Genomic DNA, 16,167 nt, shown 5'->3' on the forward strand with positions numbered 1-16,167 from the left:
CACTGTACTAAGCACTTGGAAAGTACAATTCAGCAACAAAAACAATCCCTACCCAACAACAGGCTCACAGTCTAGAAGGGGGGGGAGATGAACAACAAAACAAAACAAAACAAAACAAAACAAGTAGACCAGCATCCATAGCAACAGTATAAATAAATAGTATTCATTCATTCATTCAATCATATTTATTGAGCACTTACTGTGTGCAGAACACTGTACTAAGTGTTTAATCGGCAACATGTAGAGACAGTCCTTACCCAACAGTGGGCTCACAGTCTAGAAGGGGGAGACAGACAACAAAACAAAACAAGTAGACAGGCTTCAATGCCATCAGAATAAATAGAATTATAGCTATATACACATCATTAATAAAATAAATAGAGTAATAAATATGTACAAATATATACAAGTGCTGTGGGGGGGGGAAGGGCGTAGGGCAGAGGGGGTGCGATGGGGAGGGGAGAAGGAGGAGAGGAAAAGGGGGGCTCATATTAATAAAATAAATAGAATAATAAATATGTACGTATATACACAAGAGCTGTGGGGCAGAGAGGGGGGTAGAGCAGAGGGAGGGAGTCGGGGTGATGGGGAGGGGAGGAGAAGCAGAGGAAAAGGGGGGCTCAGTCTAGGAAGGCCTCCTGGAGGAGGTGAGCTTTCAGTAGGGCTTTGTTGCTGCTTCCCAAGTGTGGACGCGCTCAGACCACGCGCTCCGGTCCCCGAACTCCGTGATCCTGCTCTGGGCCCACTCTCATTCTTTCATTCAATCGTATTTATTGAGCGCTTACTGTGTGCAGAGCACTGGACAAAGCACTTGAAAAGTACAATTCGACAACAAAACTCCTCTGTAATAATAATAATGATAGCATTTATTAAGCGCTTACTATGAGCAAAGCACTGTTCTAAGCGCTGGGGAGGTTACAAGGTGATGAGGCTGTCCCACGGGGGGCTCACAGTCTTAATCCCCATTTTACAGGTGAGGGAACTGAGGCCCAGAGAAGTTGTGACTTGCCCAAAGTCGCACAGCTGACAATTGGCGGAGCCGGGATTTGAACCCAAACCCGGGCTCTTTTCACTGAGCCACGCTGTAGACCCCGGTGCTGTGGCTTCAGCTCCCTCCCCAGGAGCATCCCTTTTAGGCGGTAAACGTAATACCTGCCCCTCAATGGGCTCGGGGCCTGGGAGTGGGTGAGGGGCATCTTCAATCATTCATTCAGTGAAAAGCAGCAGCATGCCTCAGTGGAAAGAGCACGGGTTTGGGAGTTAGAGGTCATGAGTTCTAATCCCGGCTCTGCCACTTGTCGGCTGTGTGACTTTGGGCAAGCCACTCCACTTCTCTATACCTCAGTTCCCTCATCTGTAAAATGGGGGTTAAGACTGTGAGCCCCACGTAGGACAACCTGATTTCCTCAGCGTGGCTTACTGGCAAGAGCACGGGCTTGGGAGTCAGAGGACATGGGTTCTAATCCCAGCTCCGCCATTTGTCTGCTGTGTGACCTTGGGCGAGTCATTTAACTTCTCTGTGCCTCAGTTACCTCATCTGTGAAATGGGGATTGAGATTGTGAGCCCCACGTGAGACCACCTGATTACCCTATGTCTATCCCAGCTCTTAGAACAGTGCTTGGCAGATAGTAAGCGCTTAACAAATACCATTATTATTATTATCATTAATTGAATGCTTACTGTGTACAGAGCACTGTACAAAGTGCTTGGAAAAGGACAATACAGCAATAAAAGAGGGACAATCCCTGCCAACAACGAGTTTGTAGTCTGGGGGTGGGTTTGGGGAGATAGACATCAGTACAAGTAAACAGGTATCAATAGAAATAAATAAAATGGCAGATCTATAAATAAGTGCTGTGGGGCAAGGAGAGGAAGGAAAGAGCAAAGGGAGCGAGTTAGGGTGACATGGAATGGAGTGGGAGATGAGGAAAGTGGGGCTGAGTCTGGGAAGGCCTCCTGGAGGAGATGCACCTTCAACAGGGCTTTGAAACGGAGGAGTATCATTGTCTGGCGGATTTTAGAGGGAGGAAGGCATCCTCTGGAGCGAATTGTTTCTATCCTCCGGACCACTTGGTCAGGCGACGGGAGCAGGGGGCAGGTAGCAATGTCACGGGGACAGAGGTCCCCCTAGGTCTGAGGCTGTTCTGGCCCCCGTCGGACTGACAATTTTACTATACCCATCCAAGCACTCATTACAGCGCTCTGCCCCCAGTAAGTGCTCGATGATAATAATAATAATGGCATCTGTTAAGTGCTTACTATGTGCCAGGTACTGTACTAAGCCCTGGAGTGGATACAAGCATATCGGTTGGACACAATCCCTGTCCCATGCGGGGCTCACAGTCTCAATTCCCATTTTACAGATGAAGTCACTGAGGCCCAGAGAAGCTAAGTGACTTGCCCAAGGTCCTTTAGCAGATAAGTGGTGGATCTGGGATTCAAACCCATGACCTTCTTACCCCATACCCATGCTCTATCACTACGCCATGCTGCCTCTCATGTTAAGCACTTACTATGTGCCAGACACTGTACTAAACGCTGGGGTGGATACAAGCAAATTGGGTTGGACACAGTCCCTGTCCCTTGTCCCATTTTCCAGATAAGGTCACTGAGGCCCAAAGAGCTCTACTCCATTCCCTGCCCCACAGCACTGGTGTATATTTGTACATATTTATTATTCTATTTATTTTATTAATGATGTGTATACACCTATAATTCTATTTATCTATTTTGATGCTGTTGATGTCTATCTACTTGTTTTGTTGTCTGTCTCCCCCTCCTAGACTGTGAGCCCGTTGTTGGGTAGGGATTGTCTCTATCTGTTGCCGAATTGTTCTTTCCAAGCACTTATTACAGTGCTCTGCATACAGTAAGCACTTAATAAATACTTCACTTCTCTGTGCCTCAGTCACCTCATCTGTAAAATGGGGATTAAGACCGTGAACCCCCCGTGGGACAACCTGATCCCCTTGTAACCTCCCCAGCGCTTAGAAGAGTGCTTTGCACATAGTAAGCACTTAATAAATGCCATCATTTTTATTGTTATTATGGGTTCTAATCCGTGCTACGCCACTTTCATTCATTCATGCATTCAATCGTATTTATTGAGCACTTACTGTGTGCAGAGCACTATTCTAAGCACTTGGAAAGTACAATTAGGCAACAGAGACAATCCCTACCCAACAACTGGCTCACAGTCTAGAAGGGGGAGACAGACAACAAAACAAAACAAGTAGACAGGCATCAATAGCATTAAAATAGATAAATAGAATTATAGATATCTACACATCATTGTTAGTAAAATAGAGTAATAAATAAGTACAAATATATACACAAGTGTTGTGGGGCAGAGAAGGGGTAGAGCAGAGAGAGGGAGTAGGGGCGATGGGGAGGGGAGGAGGAGCAGAGGAAGAGGAGGGCTCAGTCTGGGCTCACTCTTTTCAGCTGTGTGACCTTGGGCAAATCACAACTTCTCTGTGCCTCAGTTACCTCATCTGTAAAACGGGGGTAAGACTGTGAGCCTCATGTGGGACAACCTGATTACCCTGTATCTACCCCCCAGCGCTTAGAACAGTGCTCGGCACATAGTAAGTGCTTAATAAATATTATCATTATTATTATTTGCCAAGCACTATTCTAAGCACTAGGGTAGATACCAGCTAATCAGGTTGTCCCATGTGGAGCTCACCGTCTTAATCCCCATTTGACAGATGAGATAACTGAGGCACGGAGAAGTTAAGTGACTTGCCCAAGGTCACACAGCAGATTCGGGGGTGCCCCCTTCCCATTTCAATGGAATTTGCTAAGTGCTTCCTATGTGCCAGACACTGAGGTAGATACGAGATAATCAGGTTGGACATGGTCCCTGTCCCACACGGGGCTCACAGTCTTAATCCCCATTTGACAGATGAGGTAGCTGAGGCATGGAGAACTGAAAGGACTCACCCAAGGTCACACAGCAGACAGTGGCAAAGAATCTTTCTGCCTCCCAGGGTCGTGCTCTATCCACTAGGCCACGCTGCTTCCCCCTGCCCTCTGACCCTCCACAGATGTAGATTGGTGCCCGTGGCTACTGTCTCGGTGGGCAGGAGATAATAATAATAATAATAGTGGTATTTGTTAAGCGCTTCCTATGTTCCAAGCATTCCCCCTTCTAGACTATGAGCCCACTGTTGGGTAGGGACCGTCTCGATATGTTGCCAACTTCTACTTCCCAAGCGCTTAGTACAGTGCTCTGCACAAAGTAAGCGCTCAATAAATACGATTGAATGAATGAATGTTCTAAACGCTGGGGGACACAAGGTAATCAGATTGCCCCACGTGGGGCTCACAGTCTTCATCCCCATTTTACAGATGAGGTAACTGAGGCACAGAGAAGGTAAGAGACTCACCCTAAGTCACACAGCAGACAAGTGGCGGAGGCGGGATTAGAACCCACGACCTCTGACTCTCAAGCCCGGGCTCTTTCCACTGAACCACGCTGCTGTTAGTCTAAAAGGCCCCGCACGTTTCTAACGGATGAACTGCGATTCGGGCTTCTCAACCAGGAGGTGAAACCCATACCGGGAGGTTTTTTTGTATGCGCAGCTCTTTCACCGCAGACACTTTTGCAGACACCTCAAAACCGCTGTCTCAGCAATCGCTCTATACAGAGGGCAACGCCGCCACCTGCTTTCTTCTAAAGTAAGTCTGGTTTCGCCTCGCTCCCTCATGTTATTATTATTATTATTGCGGTATTTGTTAAACGTTTACTATGTTCCAGGCACTGTATTAAGCGACGTGGTGGATACAAGTAAACTGGGTTGGACACAGTCCCTGTCCCATGTAGGGCTCAGGGTCTCAGTCCCCCTTTTACAGATGAGGGAACTGAGGCCCAGAGAGGTGAAGTGACTTGCCTGAGGTCACAGAGCAGACAGGTGGCGGAGACAGGATTAGAACCCACGACCTCTGATTCCCAAGCTTTTGATCTTGCTACTAGGCCATGCTGCTTCCATTGACTGATGGATTGATTGATTGATGATTGACTGATTGATGGAAAGGCCGAAGAGGAGGGGCGAAAGGCCTTTCATGGCCACTAGCAAAGGACCGGTCAGAGATCGCGGCGGGAGGAAAGACCGGGATGGGGTGGGATGCTCGTGTCCCCTTCCTTCCTCTGGGAGGGATCAGAATCAGGCTGACAACTCCCCCTCCCTCCCACCCCATTCCGGGGCCGGGCAGCCACCCGGAGCCTAAAATGCCCCCCACCCCAATACCGAAATTTCAGGAGTCGCCTGAACTCCGTTTGGAAAGGGGTTCGGAGAATCTTCCTTCAACCCCTCCTCGACAGATACCGCTCAATAAATTCCACCTCGAAGCAGCGTGGCTTAGTGGAAAGAGTCCGGGCTTGGGAGTCAGAGGTCGTGGGTTCTAATCTCCCCTCCGCCACTTGTCTGCTGTGTGACTTTGAGCGAGTCCCCTTACCTTCTCTGTGCCTCAGTTACCTCAGCTGTAAAATGGGGATGAAGACTGTGAGCCCAAAATGGGACAACCTGCTTACCTTGTATCTACCCCAGCGCTTAGAACAGTGCTTGGCACATAGTAAGCGCTTAGCAAATGCCATCATTATTATTATAGTGAGCGCTTAACAAATACCATAATAATGATAATTATTAGTATTATTAAATACCGCTCAAATAATACCTTTGATTGTTTGATTGATTAAGGAGAATTCAGCCTTCCTCCACTTCCCTCTCGCCCCCCTCCCCTCTTCTCCCGACTTCCTAGCTCCGTCCTGGGTCCGCTCCGGGGAGCTCTGTCTTTTTTCCTCCTCCTTCCTCCAACCCCCAACAACTCCCTCCCCTAACCCCCCTCCCCAGCTCGGGATGGGGAGGAGCCGGGGAGGGGGTCGAGGGAAGGGCGCGGGAAAAGGTCCCGGCTGGGAAAACCAACTGACACGCCCTTCCCCTCCCCACGCCTCTCAGAGCGCGGGTTGAGGGGGTCCATGGAGGGCGAGAGAGCTGCGAATGACCGTGTTATAACGCGAGAGGGGGGTGTATAAGGAACGTCAGGGTTCAGCCTGGAGCTTTAGGCCAGTCCTCGGCGCGCTCAGTGAGCCGGCTATAGAACAGTGCTTTGCACATAGTAAGCGCTTAATAAATGCCATTATTATTATTATTATTATAGACACGTGTCCCTCCCCGAAGGGGACGTCCAGCGCCCCTTTGGTGGGGAGGGAGTCAGTATCCGGGGGTGGGGGGCTGTCCCGTCCTGAGTGGGGGGTCGTGGATGTGGGGAGGGGCGGGGAGCGGGAGTGGGGGCCCCCCTAGGGACCCCGACTGCCGGACTGTGACCGTGTCTCTCTGTCTCTCCGTTTCTGTCTCTCTCGGTTTCTCCCGCCCGGGACCCCCGCAGAGTGGGAAGGGGGACGAAGGGTAAGGAGACCCTGTCCCATGTATTACTCTACAATATTACTCTATTTATTTATTTATCTTACTTGTACATTTCTATCCTATTTATTTTATTTTGTTGGTATGTTTGGTTCTGTTCTCTGTCTCCCCCTTTTAGACTGTGAGCCCACTGTTGGGTAGGGACTGTCTCTATGTGTTGCCAATTTGTACTTCCCAAGCGCTTAGTACAGTGCTCTGCACATAGTAAGCGCTCAATAAATACGATTGATTGATTGATTGATTGAGACCCCCGGCCCCCGCTTTCACAGCGCTCGCTCTATTAAATCAGTCACACCCGCGGCCTACAGATCCCGGACCCCCTGGCAGTTTTCGGGGAGACTCCAAGGGAGCGGGATTTTCCAGGACAGTCGCCCTCTCCCCATGAGAAGCCAGCGTGGCTCAGTGGAAAGAGCCCGGGCTTTGGAGTCAGAGGTCATGGGTTCAAATCCCGCCTCCACCTCCTGTCAGCTCTGTGACTTTGGGCAAGTCACTTAACTTCTCTGGGTCTCAGTTACCTCACCTGGAAAATGGGGATTAAAACTGTGAGCCCCCCGTGGGACAACCTGATCACGTTGTCCAGTGATCAGTGCTTTGCGCATAGTAAGACTGAGCCCCTTCCTTCCTCTCCCCCTCGTCCCCCTCTCCATCCCCCTCATCTTACCTCCTTCCCTTCAATCAATCAATCAATCCATCGTATTTATTGAGCGCTTACTGTGTGCAGAGCACTGTACTAAGCGCTTGGGAAGTACAAGTTGGCAACATATAGAGACAGTCCCTACCCAACCAACAGTGGGCTCACAGCACCTGTATATACGTAGATATGTTTGTACATATTTATTACTCTATTTATTTAATTGTACATATCTATTCAATTTATTTTATTTTGTTAGTATGTTTGGTTTTGTCCTCCGTCTCCCCCTCCTAGACTGTGAGCCCACTGTTGGGTAGGGACCGTCTCTATATGTTGCCAACTTGGACTTCCCAAGCGCTTAGTGCAGTGCTCCGCACACAGTAAGCGCTCAATGAATACGATTGATTGATTGCTTGATTGATTGATTGATAAGCGCTTAACAAATACCATCCTTATTATATTCCCGACGGGGCGGATCTCGGGGAGAGAGAGGCCACGGAGTCCGGCGGGACCCCGCCCCCTTGGGCAGCAGGGACCCTCCCCTCCTCGCCCCCCGCCCCCCGCAGCTTCCATTGGTCCCCGGACGCCCCCCGAGGCCCGCCCCCCGGGCTCTGCCCGCGGCCCAGCCGGGGGCTCCGGGATAAATAGGCGGGGGGCGGCCGGGGGAGGGAGAGGAGCGGTGCGGGGCGGGCGGGACTCTTGGCTCGACGCCCCCCGGAGCCCCCTCCCGCAATTCCCCAGGGTCCGAGAGCCGGTGCTCCCCTGCCGCCGGGCCTCGGTTTACCCTCCCGGGAGCGGCTTCGGGGCCCGGAGGGCAAGTCGGGGCGGGGGAGTGGGAGCGGCTGGTGAGTCGGGCCCCCCGCCCCGGGCAGCGCATGGAGCTGCTGCCGGCGCCGCTGCGGGACATGGACCTGTCGGGCCCCGACGGGTCCCTCTGCTCCTTCGCGGGGGCGGCCGCGGGCGACGACTTCTACGACGACCCGTGCTTCGACTCCCCGGACCTGCGCTTCTTCGAGGACCTGGACCCGCGGCTGGTGCACGTGGGCGCGCTCCTGAAGGCCGACGAGCCGGCGGCCCCGGCGGCCTTGGGGCCGGCCGCCCCGTCGGGGCGCGAGGACGAGCACGTGCGGGCGCCCAGCGGCCACCACCAGGCCGGCCGCTGCCTCCTGTGGGCCTGCAAGGCTTGCAAGCGCAAGACCACCAACGCCGACCGGCGCAAGGCGGCCACCATGCGCGAGCGGCGCCGGCTCAGCAAGGTCAACGAGGCCTTCGAGACCCTGAAGCGCTGCACGTCCAGCAACCCCAACCAGCGGCTGCCCAAGGTGGAGATCCTGCGCAACGCCATCCGCTACATCGAGGGGCTGCAGGCGCTGCTGCGGGACCAGGACGGCGCCGCCCCGGGCCCCGGCGCCCCCTTCTACCCGGCCGGGGCCGCGCCCGCCGCCCGCCCCGTCGAACATTACAGCGGGGACTCGGACGCCTCGAGCCCGCGCTCCAGCTGCTCCGACGGCATGGTGAGCCGGGGGGCGCGGGGGCGGCGAGGGACGGACCAGGAGAGGGCCCTGGGGACGGCCAGGGGCGGGGAAGGGGACTATAATAATAATAATAATAATAATAACAACGATGGCATTGGCTAAACACTCACCATGTGCACTGTTCTTTGATCAGGTGATCAGGTTGCCCCACGGGGGGCTCACAGTCTTCACCCCCGTTTTACAGATGAGGGACCTGAGGCACAGAGAAGTGAAGTCATAATACTAATAATAATAGTGATGGTATTTGTTGAGCTCTTGCTATGTGCGAAGCACTGTTCTAAGCGCTGGGGCGATACAAGGTAATCAGGTTGTCCCCCATGGGCCTCACAGTCTTAATTCCCATTTTACAGATGAGGTAACTGAGGCCCAGAGAATTCAAGTGACTTGCCCAAAGTCACCCAGCTGACAAGCGGCGGAGCCGGGATTTGAACCCGTGACCTCTGACTCTAAAGCCCGGGCTTTACACTGAGCCACGCTGCTTCTCCTAACCATCATAACAGTGGTATTCGTTAAGCGCTTACCATGTGCCTTGCACCGTCTAAGCGCTGGAGGAGATACAAGGTCTTTAAGATTGTGAGCCCCGCACGGGACAACACGATCACCTTGTATCCTCCCGGGTGCTTAGAACGGTGCTCTGCACATAGTAAGCACTTAGCAAATACCAAAATTAGTATTATTATTATTATTACGCTTAACGGACACCAAAATTATTATTATTTTTATATCCGGTTGTCCCACGTGGGGCTCACAGTCTTCATCCCCGTTTGACAGATGAGGGAACTGAGGCCCGGAGAAGTGAAGTGACTTGCCCAAAGTCACACAGCTGACAAGTGGCTGAGTCGGAATTAGAACCCATGACCTCTGACTCCCAAGCCCGGGATTTTATATGCCACGGCATAAGAGGGGCATCTGCTGGTTCCGTGCCCCCCCCCCCCCACCTTTCTCACCTCTGCCTGGGCCAATAATAATAATAAATAATAATAATAATAGTATTGGTTAAGCCCTTACTATGTGCCAGGCACTCTTCTAAGCGCTGGGGGTAGATACAAGATAATTGGATACAGATAATCTGTAGATACAGATAATCGGGTTGGACACAGTCCCGGCCATTTATTCAATCGTGTTTATTGAATGAATCAATAAATCCCACATATCCCACATAGGGCGCCCAGTCTTAAGACTGTGAGCCCCACGTGGGACAACCTGATTACTTGCTATCTACCCCAGCATTTAGAACACTGCTTGGCACATAGTAAGTGCTTAACTAATAACATCATTATTATTATCATTATCATTATTTTACAGATTAGGCCCAGAGAAGTGAAGTGATTTGCCCCAGGTCACACAGCAGATGTGGCGGAGTTGGCATTAGAACCCATAACCTTCTGACTCCCAAGCGCCCATGCTCTAGCCACAAGGTCTAGCGGAGAGTGCAGAGGGGTCCTAGAGAATCGGAACTCCAGGGGATCCAGGGATTCTGGAGTCCAGCTCACCCCTGGGCCTTCCTAGTCGACCTTCAGTGCTTAGAACAGTGCTCGGCACATAGTAAGGTGCTTCGTGGCTCAGTGGAAAGAGCACGGGCTTGGGAGTCAGAGATCATGGGTTCTAATCCCGACTCTCCCACTTGTCAGCTGTGTGACTTTGGGCAAGTCACTTCACTTCCCTGGGCCTCAGTTATCTCATCTGTAAAATGGGGATTAAGATTGGGAGACCCATGTGGGACAACCTGATCTCCTTGTATAGCCACAGTGCTTGGCACATAGTAAGTGCTTAACAAATACCATCCCCTTATTATTATTACTATTAACAAATACCATCATCATCATCATCGTTTCCCCTCACCCCCCCCCCCGCCCCCGAGCCCCTTTCGTCTCACACTTTAAAGGCAGCTAGACGGAGCCTTCCCCACTGCTCCCCAAAATTCGGTTATGACGGGAGAAACTCTGGGGAAGGGACCTCGGTCGGGGGTGAGAGGTGGTGGTGGTGGTGGGGCAGGGGGTGGGGGAATGTGGCTGGGCTGGGGGCGGGGGCAGAGGTGGACTCGGCCTGATCTCTGGGGTGAGACCTGTCCGGCTGACCTGCCGCGGGCCGGCTCTGTCCTCCTCTTCCTCTCCAGATGGACTACAGCGGCCCCCCCTGCGTCCCCCGGAGGAGGAGCGGCTTCGACAGCAGCTACTACACCGAGACACAGAATGGTAGGTCCGGGCCCAGCCCCTAACCCAGATCCCGGGCCCACCTCGGCCTGCCCTGGCTTCCCACATCCAGTTGTATTAAAAAAAAAATAATAACATCAGCATTTATTAAGCGCTAACTATATGCAAAGCACTGCTCTAAGCGCTGGGGATGTTACAAGGTGATCAGGTTGTCCCACGGGGGGCTCACAGTCTTAATCCCCATTATACAGATGAGGGAACTGAGGCACAGAAAAGTGAAGTGACTTGCCCAAAGTCACACAGCCGACAATTGGCGGAGCCGGGATTTGAACCCTTGACCTCTGACTCCAAAACCCGTGCTCTTTCCACTGAGCCACGCTGCTTCTCTATAATAATAATGATGGCATTTGTGAAGCGCTTACTATGTGCAAAGCACTGTTCTAAGCACTGGGGAGGATGCAAGGTGATCAGGTTGTCCCATGTGGGGCTCGCAATCTTAATCCTCATTTTACAGATGAGGTAACTGAGGCACAGAGAAGTTAAGTGACTTGCTCAAAGTCTGCTGACAATTGGCAAAGCCGGAATTTGAACCCATGACCTCTGACTCCAAAGCCCGTGCTCTTTCCACTGAGCCACGCTGCTTGGACGGGGGCAGTTCTCTAGTTCAGCCCCCCTAAACTTCCAGAGCTGGGACCCGAGCCCGGAGACTCGGACCAAGCGCTTAGCACAGCCCCCTGATCCTCTCCTTCCCAATGCGTTGTGGGGGGCGGGGGGGAACACCAAGTTGGCATGAACGTGGGAACTAGCAAAGACTCCCCCCTCCCCTTATTGACGCTGTCGCCAGCCTCAGTTTCCCCCTCTGGACACGCCGGAAGAAGCGTGGCTCAGTGGAAAGAGCACGGGCTTTGGAGTCAGTGGTCAGGGGTTCAAATCCCGGCTCCACCAATTGTCAGCTGTGTGACTTTGGGCAAGTCACTTCACTTCTCTGGGCCTCAGTTACCTCATCTGCAAAATGGAGATTAAGATTGTGAGCCCCACATGGGACAACCTGATCACCTTGTAACCTCCCCAGTGCTTAGAACAGTGATTTGCACATAGTAAGCACTTAATAAATGCCATTATTATTATTATTATTATTATTATTATTATGATTATTATTATTATTATTATTATTCCCACCTCTCCCTGGGGGTGGGGAGGAAGGTGGGAGGGGAAATGGGGAGGTAGCCGGGAGGGGGCAAGTGCGGTGGGCCCCAAGAGTCCCAGGTCGATCCGGGACCGGTCCTTCTCACCTCGCAGATGCCAAAGTCGGGAAGGTCTCGCTGGTGTCCAGCCTGGACTGCCTCTCCAGCATCGTGGAGCGGATATCGACCGAGAGCTCCAGCTGCCCCGTGCTGCCCCTGGGGGAGGCGGGGGGCGAAGGGGCGCCCTGCTCGCCCCCGGAGGGCACCACCCTGAGCGAGAGCGGCGCCCAGATCCCCTCCCCGACGCCCTGCGGCCAGCTCCCCGGGGCCGGGGGCGGGGGCGGCCTCGGAGACCCCGTCTACCACGTGCTGTGAAGTCCCAGCCCGCGGACACTCACACCCCGGACTCAGCCCTGAAACCTCGAAGGATTCCCGAGGACGCCCCCTCCCCAGATTATTTATTGGCTTGGAAACCAAAGCCCGCCGCCCCGCTCGGTCCCCCCCGCCGCGGACAGGGGGCTACCCCCTCTCCTCCCCGCTTACCATCCCCCTCACCCCCTCGTCAGACCCCCGCGGATGCCCTTCCCCTCTTCTCCTCCCCTTTCCCCAGGTTGCGGACCACTTTTTGTAATACTTTTTGTATAATTGTAAATAAGAGTTGCTTTGCCAAAAAACAAACCCAAAAAACAACCCCAAACCCAGGAAAGCCAGGGGAAACCCAGGCTGAGGATTGAATGTGGCTTGGTGTGTGGTGAGGAACGCTGACTTTATATATTTATACGATTTGGAGGCCGAGGCCTTTTGCTCCCCATTCGGACTAAATAAAGATCCTTATTTATACAGGCCCCGGCTCCGACTGCTGGCTCTGGCCCGATGAAGGGGTGCAGAGGGGTTCCCCAGAGCCCTTCGGATGCTTCCCCAAACTCGGCCCGCTTTCTGCCCGGCTCACTGACCTTACACTGACACCGGGCTCAGACCTCAGGTGCCGGACACTCCTTTTCTTGCCCCCTCCCCACTCTCAGGTTCTTTCTTCGAACAGGCTCTGTACCCCCCGAGGGCCAGAGTGGGCTCAGTAAGGCCGCACCTGGTAGCCCTCCTGGCAAATGTCCCTCAGATCCACTGTCCATCAGCACATCCAGCCCCTCTCCATCCCCTCAGCTCCCTGCAGTGTGAAGGATGGCGCTTCCCGGCGGGACAAGGACCCCCGGATGGGTAGCCCTTCCCTGGAGATCTTCTCTCTCTTTTCTGAGGGATCAGAAGAGCTGGGATTTGGACCAAAAGGGACAGGCCAAGTCAGGCTGGGTATCCTGCCCAGGTAAGAGTGGGGGGGGGGGGGCTGGGCTCCTGCCCAGCCAAAGAGACCCCAGACCCGCCCCTCCCCACCTCCCAGGCCCCGGTGTCTATGGAGGGGACCCCCACTCTTATCCATCCACAGAGAGGCTGGAGGTAAGTCTCGAAGGGCAGGGAATGGGTCTGGCCTAGTAGAGGAGCAGCATGGCCTAATGGCAAAAGCCCGGGCTTGGGAGTCAGAGGTTGAGGTTTCTTACCCTGGTTTCACCACTTGTCTGCTGTGTGACCTTGGGCAAGTTACTTAACTTCTCTGGGCCTCAGTTACCTCATCTGTAAAATGGGGCTTGAGACTGGGAGTCCCACGTGGGACAATCTGACTACCTTGTATTTACCCCAGCGCTTAGAATAATAATAATAATAATAACGTTGGTATTTGTTAAGCACTTACTATGTGCCAAGCACTGTTCGAAGTGCTGGGGTAGATACAAGGTAATCAGGTTGTCCCACATGGGTCTCACAGTCTTCATCCCCATTTTACAGATGAGGGAACTGAGGCCCAGAGAAGTTAAGTGACTTGCCCAAGATCACACAGCTTACAAGTGGCGGAGCTGTGATTTAAACCCATGACCTCTGACTCCAAAGCCCATGCTCTTTCCACTGAGCCACGCTGCTTCCCAGTGCTTAGAACAGTGCTTGGGACATAGTAAGCGCTTAACAAATATCATTATTATTATCATTACCAACTCTGGTGTATTCATTCATTCAATCAAATTATTGAGTGTTTACTGTGTGCAGAGCACTGTACTAAGCGCTTGGAAAGAACAATATAGCAATAGATAATAATAATGATGATGGTATTTGTTAAGCACTTACTATGTACCTAACACTGTTCTAAGCGCTGGAGAGACATTCCCTGCCCACAACGGGCTTACAGTCTAGGGGAGGAGGGATGGGGAGACAGACATCAAAAGAAGGAAACAGGCATTAATATAAATAAATAGAATTATAGATATATACATATGTACAGAAGTACTGTGGGGCGGGGTGGTGGGGGAAGAAAGAAGAACAGGAGCAAGTTGAGGTGATATGGAAGGGAGGGGAGCTGAGGCAAAGGGGGCTTAGTCTAGGAAGGCCTCTTGGAGGAGGTGTGCCTTCAGTAGGGCTTTGAAGGGGTCAGGGTGATTGTCTGGTGGATTTGATGAGGGAGGACATTCCAGGGCAGAGGTAGGATGTGGACCAAGGGTTGGCGTCCTCTCCTCAGTGCTTAATATAGCGCTCTGCAGAGAATAAGTGCTCAATATGTACTGTCGCTTGACTGGGGACAGGCAGCCAGGGACCAACTGGAAGCGAGAATGACCAAGCTGCAGCTTTGTCCTGCCACCCTTTTGGTTTCAGGCCACACAGCTGGACCTGGCTCCGTCTGGACCTCGGGGGCCAGCTTGGCCGCCCGGACCCCGGCTTTGCCCCTCTCCGTTCCCTGAACCTTTCTCGCCCCCGAGGGCAACTCCTGGGAGGGTACTGCGGGCACAGCTGGCATGGGCAAGAACTCTTCCTGACTCGAGCTGGGAGGATGAGGCCCGGGACGATGAAGCTCCAGGGCCTGAGGGTGAGGTGGGGTTGGGGGTGGGGGGATGGGACGAGGGGTGGGGGTGTCTCTCGGGGGCTGCAGGGGCATGGAGAACAGAGTTGAAGGAGGTCCCCCGGGATCACTCCCTGACAGCATCATCTGCCGGGAACCGGGGGAGCGGCAGCCCCAACCCCCTCATCCTCCTCCTACAGATGGCAGCTCCCTCCTAACATTTATTATTATTATTGTTACTATGGTATTTGTTAAGTGCTTACTATATGCCATGCACTGTTCTAAACACTGGGATAGACACAAGGCAATCAGGTTGTCCCACGTGGGACTCCCCATTTTCCAGATGAGGAAACTGAGGCACAGGGAAGTTAAGTGACTTTCCCTAAGTCGCAAAACAGACAAGTGCAGAGCTTGGGTAAATGGTATTTTGGGATGATATTTATTGAGCGCATATTTTGTGCCAGGAACTGTATGAAGCACTGGGGTCGGTCCAAGCTAATCAGGTTGGACACGGTTCCTGATCTGCCCAGGACTCCCGGTCTTCCTTAAGCACTTTAAAGCAGTCCATCACGTTGCCCCCTCTCCTACCTCACCTCACTGCTTTCCTATTACAACCCAATTCTGCACACTTGGCTCTTCTAATACACACCTACTCAATGAACCTCCATCTTATCCATCTTGCTGCCGACCTCTCACCCACATCCTGCTTCTGGCCTGGAACACTCTTTCTCTCTTCATAGCCGAGAGACGATTACTCAGCCCACCTTCAAAGCCTTATTGAAGGCACATCTCCTCCAAGAGGCCTTCCCTGACTAAGCCCTCCTTGCCTCTTCTCTCACTCCCTTCTGTGTCACCCTGACTTGCTCCCTTTATTCACCACCCCCCATGCCCCTCAGTCCCTCAGCACTTATGAACATATCTGTAATTTATTTTTTTATATTGGTGTCTGTCTCCCCCTTTAGGCTGTAAACCCATTGTGGGCAGGGAATGTGTCTGCTATATTGTTCTATTGTATAACAATATAATGCTTAGTATAAGCTCTTAATATAGTGCTCTGCACACAGTGAGCACTCATTTAATAGCACTGACAAACTGACTTACTAGGTGCCAGGAGCTGGGGTAGATATAAGATAATCAGGTTGGACACAGTCCCTGCCTGTCACACGTAGGGCTCACAGTCTTAATCCCCATTTTAAAGATGAGATGACTGAGGCACAGAGAAGTTAAGTGACTTGCCCAACGTCATACAGAAGACATGTAGTGGAGCTGGGCTTAGAAGCCAGGTCCTCTGACTCTCAGGCCTGTGCTCTTTCCACTAGGCTACACTGCTCCTCTCAGATCAGAAGAAGTCTCCCAAGACTGCTATTCA

At 52.5% G+C, this 16,167-nt stretch overlaps 1 protein-coding gene across 1 annotated transcript; it reads left to right on the forward strand.

Moving 5' to 3' along the window:
* Nucleotides 1-7,932: 7,932 nt before the first annotated feature.
* MYOD1 (myogenic differentiation 1) lies at nucleotides 7,933-12,304 on the forward strand. Its single transcript, XM_038765355.1, has 3 exons — nucleotides 7,933-8,571; nucleotides 10,709-10,787; nucleotides 12,045-12,304. Exons 1-3 carry the CDS (start codon nucleotides 7,933-7,935, stop codon nucleotides 12,302-12,304), a joined length of 978 nt encoding a protein of 325 aa, XP_038621283.1.
* Nucleotides 12,305-16,167: the final 3,863 nt, after the last annotated feature.

This window comes from Tachyglossus aculeatus, chromosome 22 (genome assembly GCF_015852505.1).
Source record: "Tachyglossus aculeatus isolate mTacAcu1 chromosome 22, mTacAcu1.pri, whole genome shotgun sequence".
In the NCBI taxonomy this organism is placed as follows: domain Eukaryota; kingdom Metazoa; phylum Chordata; class Mammalia; order Monotremata; family Tachyglossidae; genus Tachyglossus; species Tachyglossus aculeatus.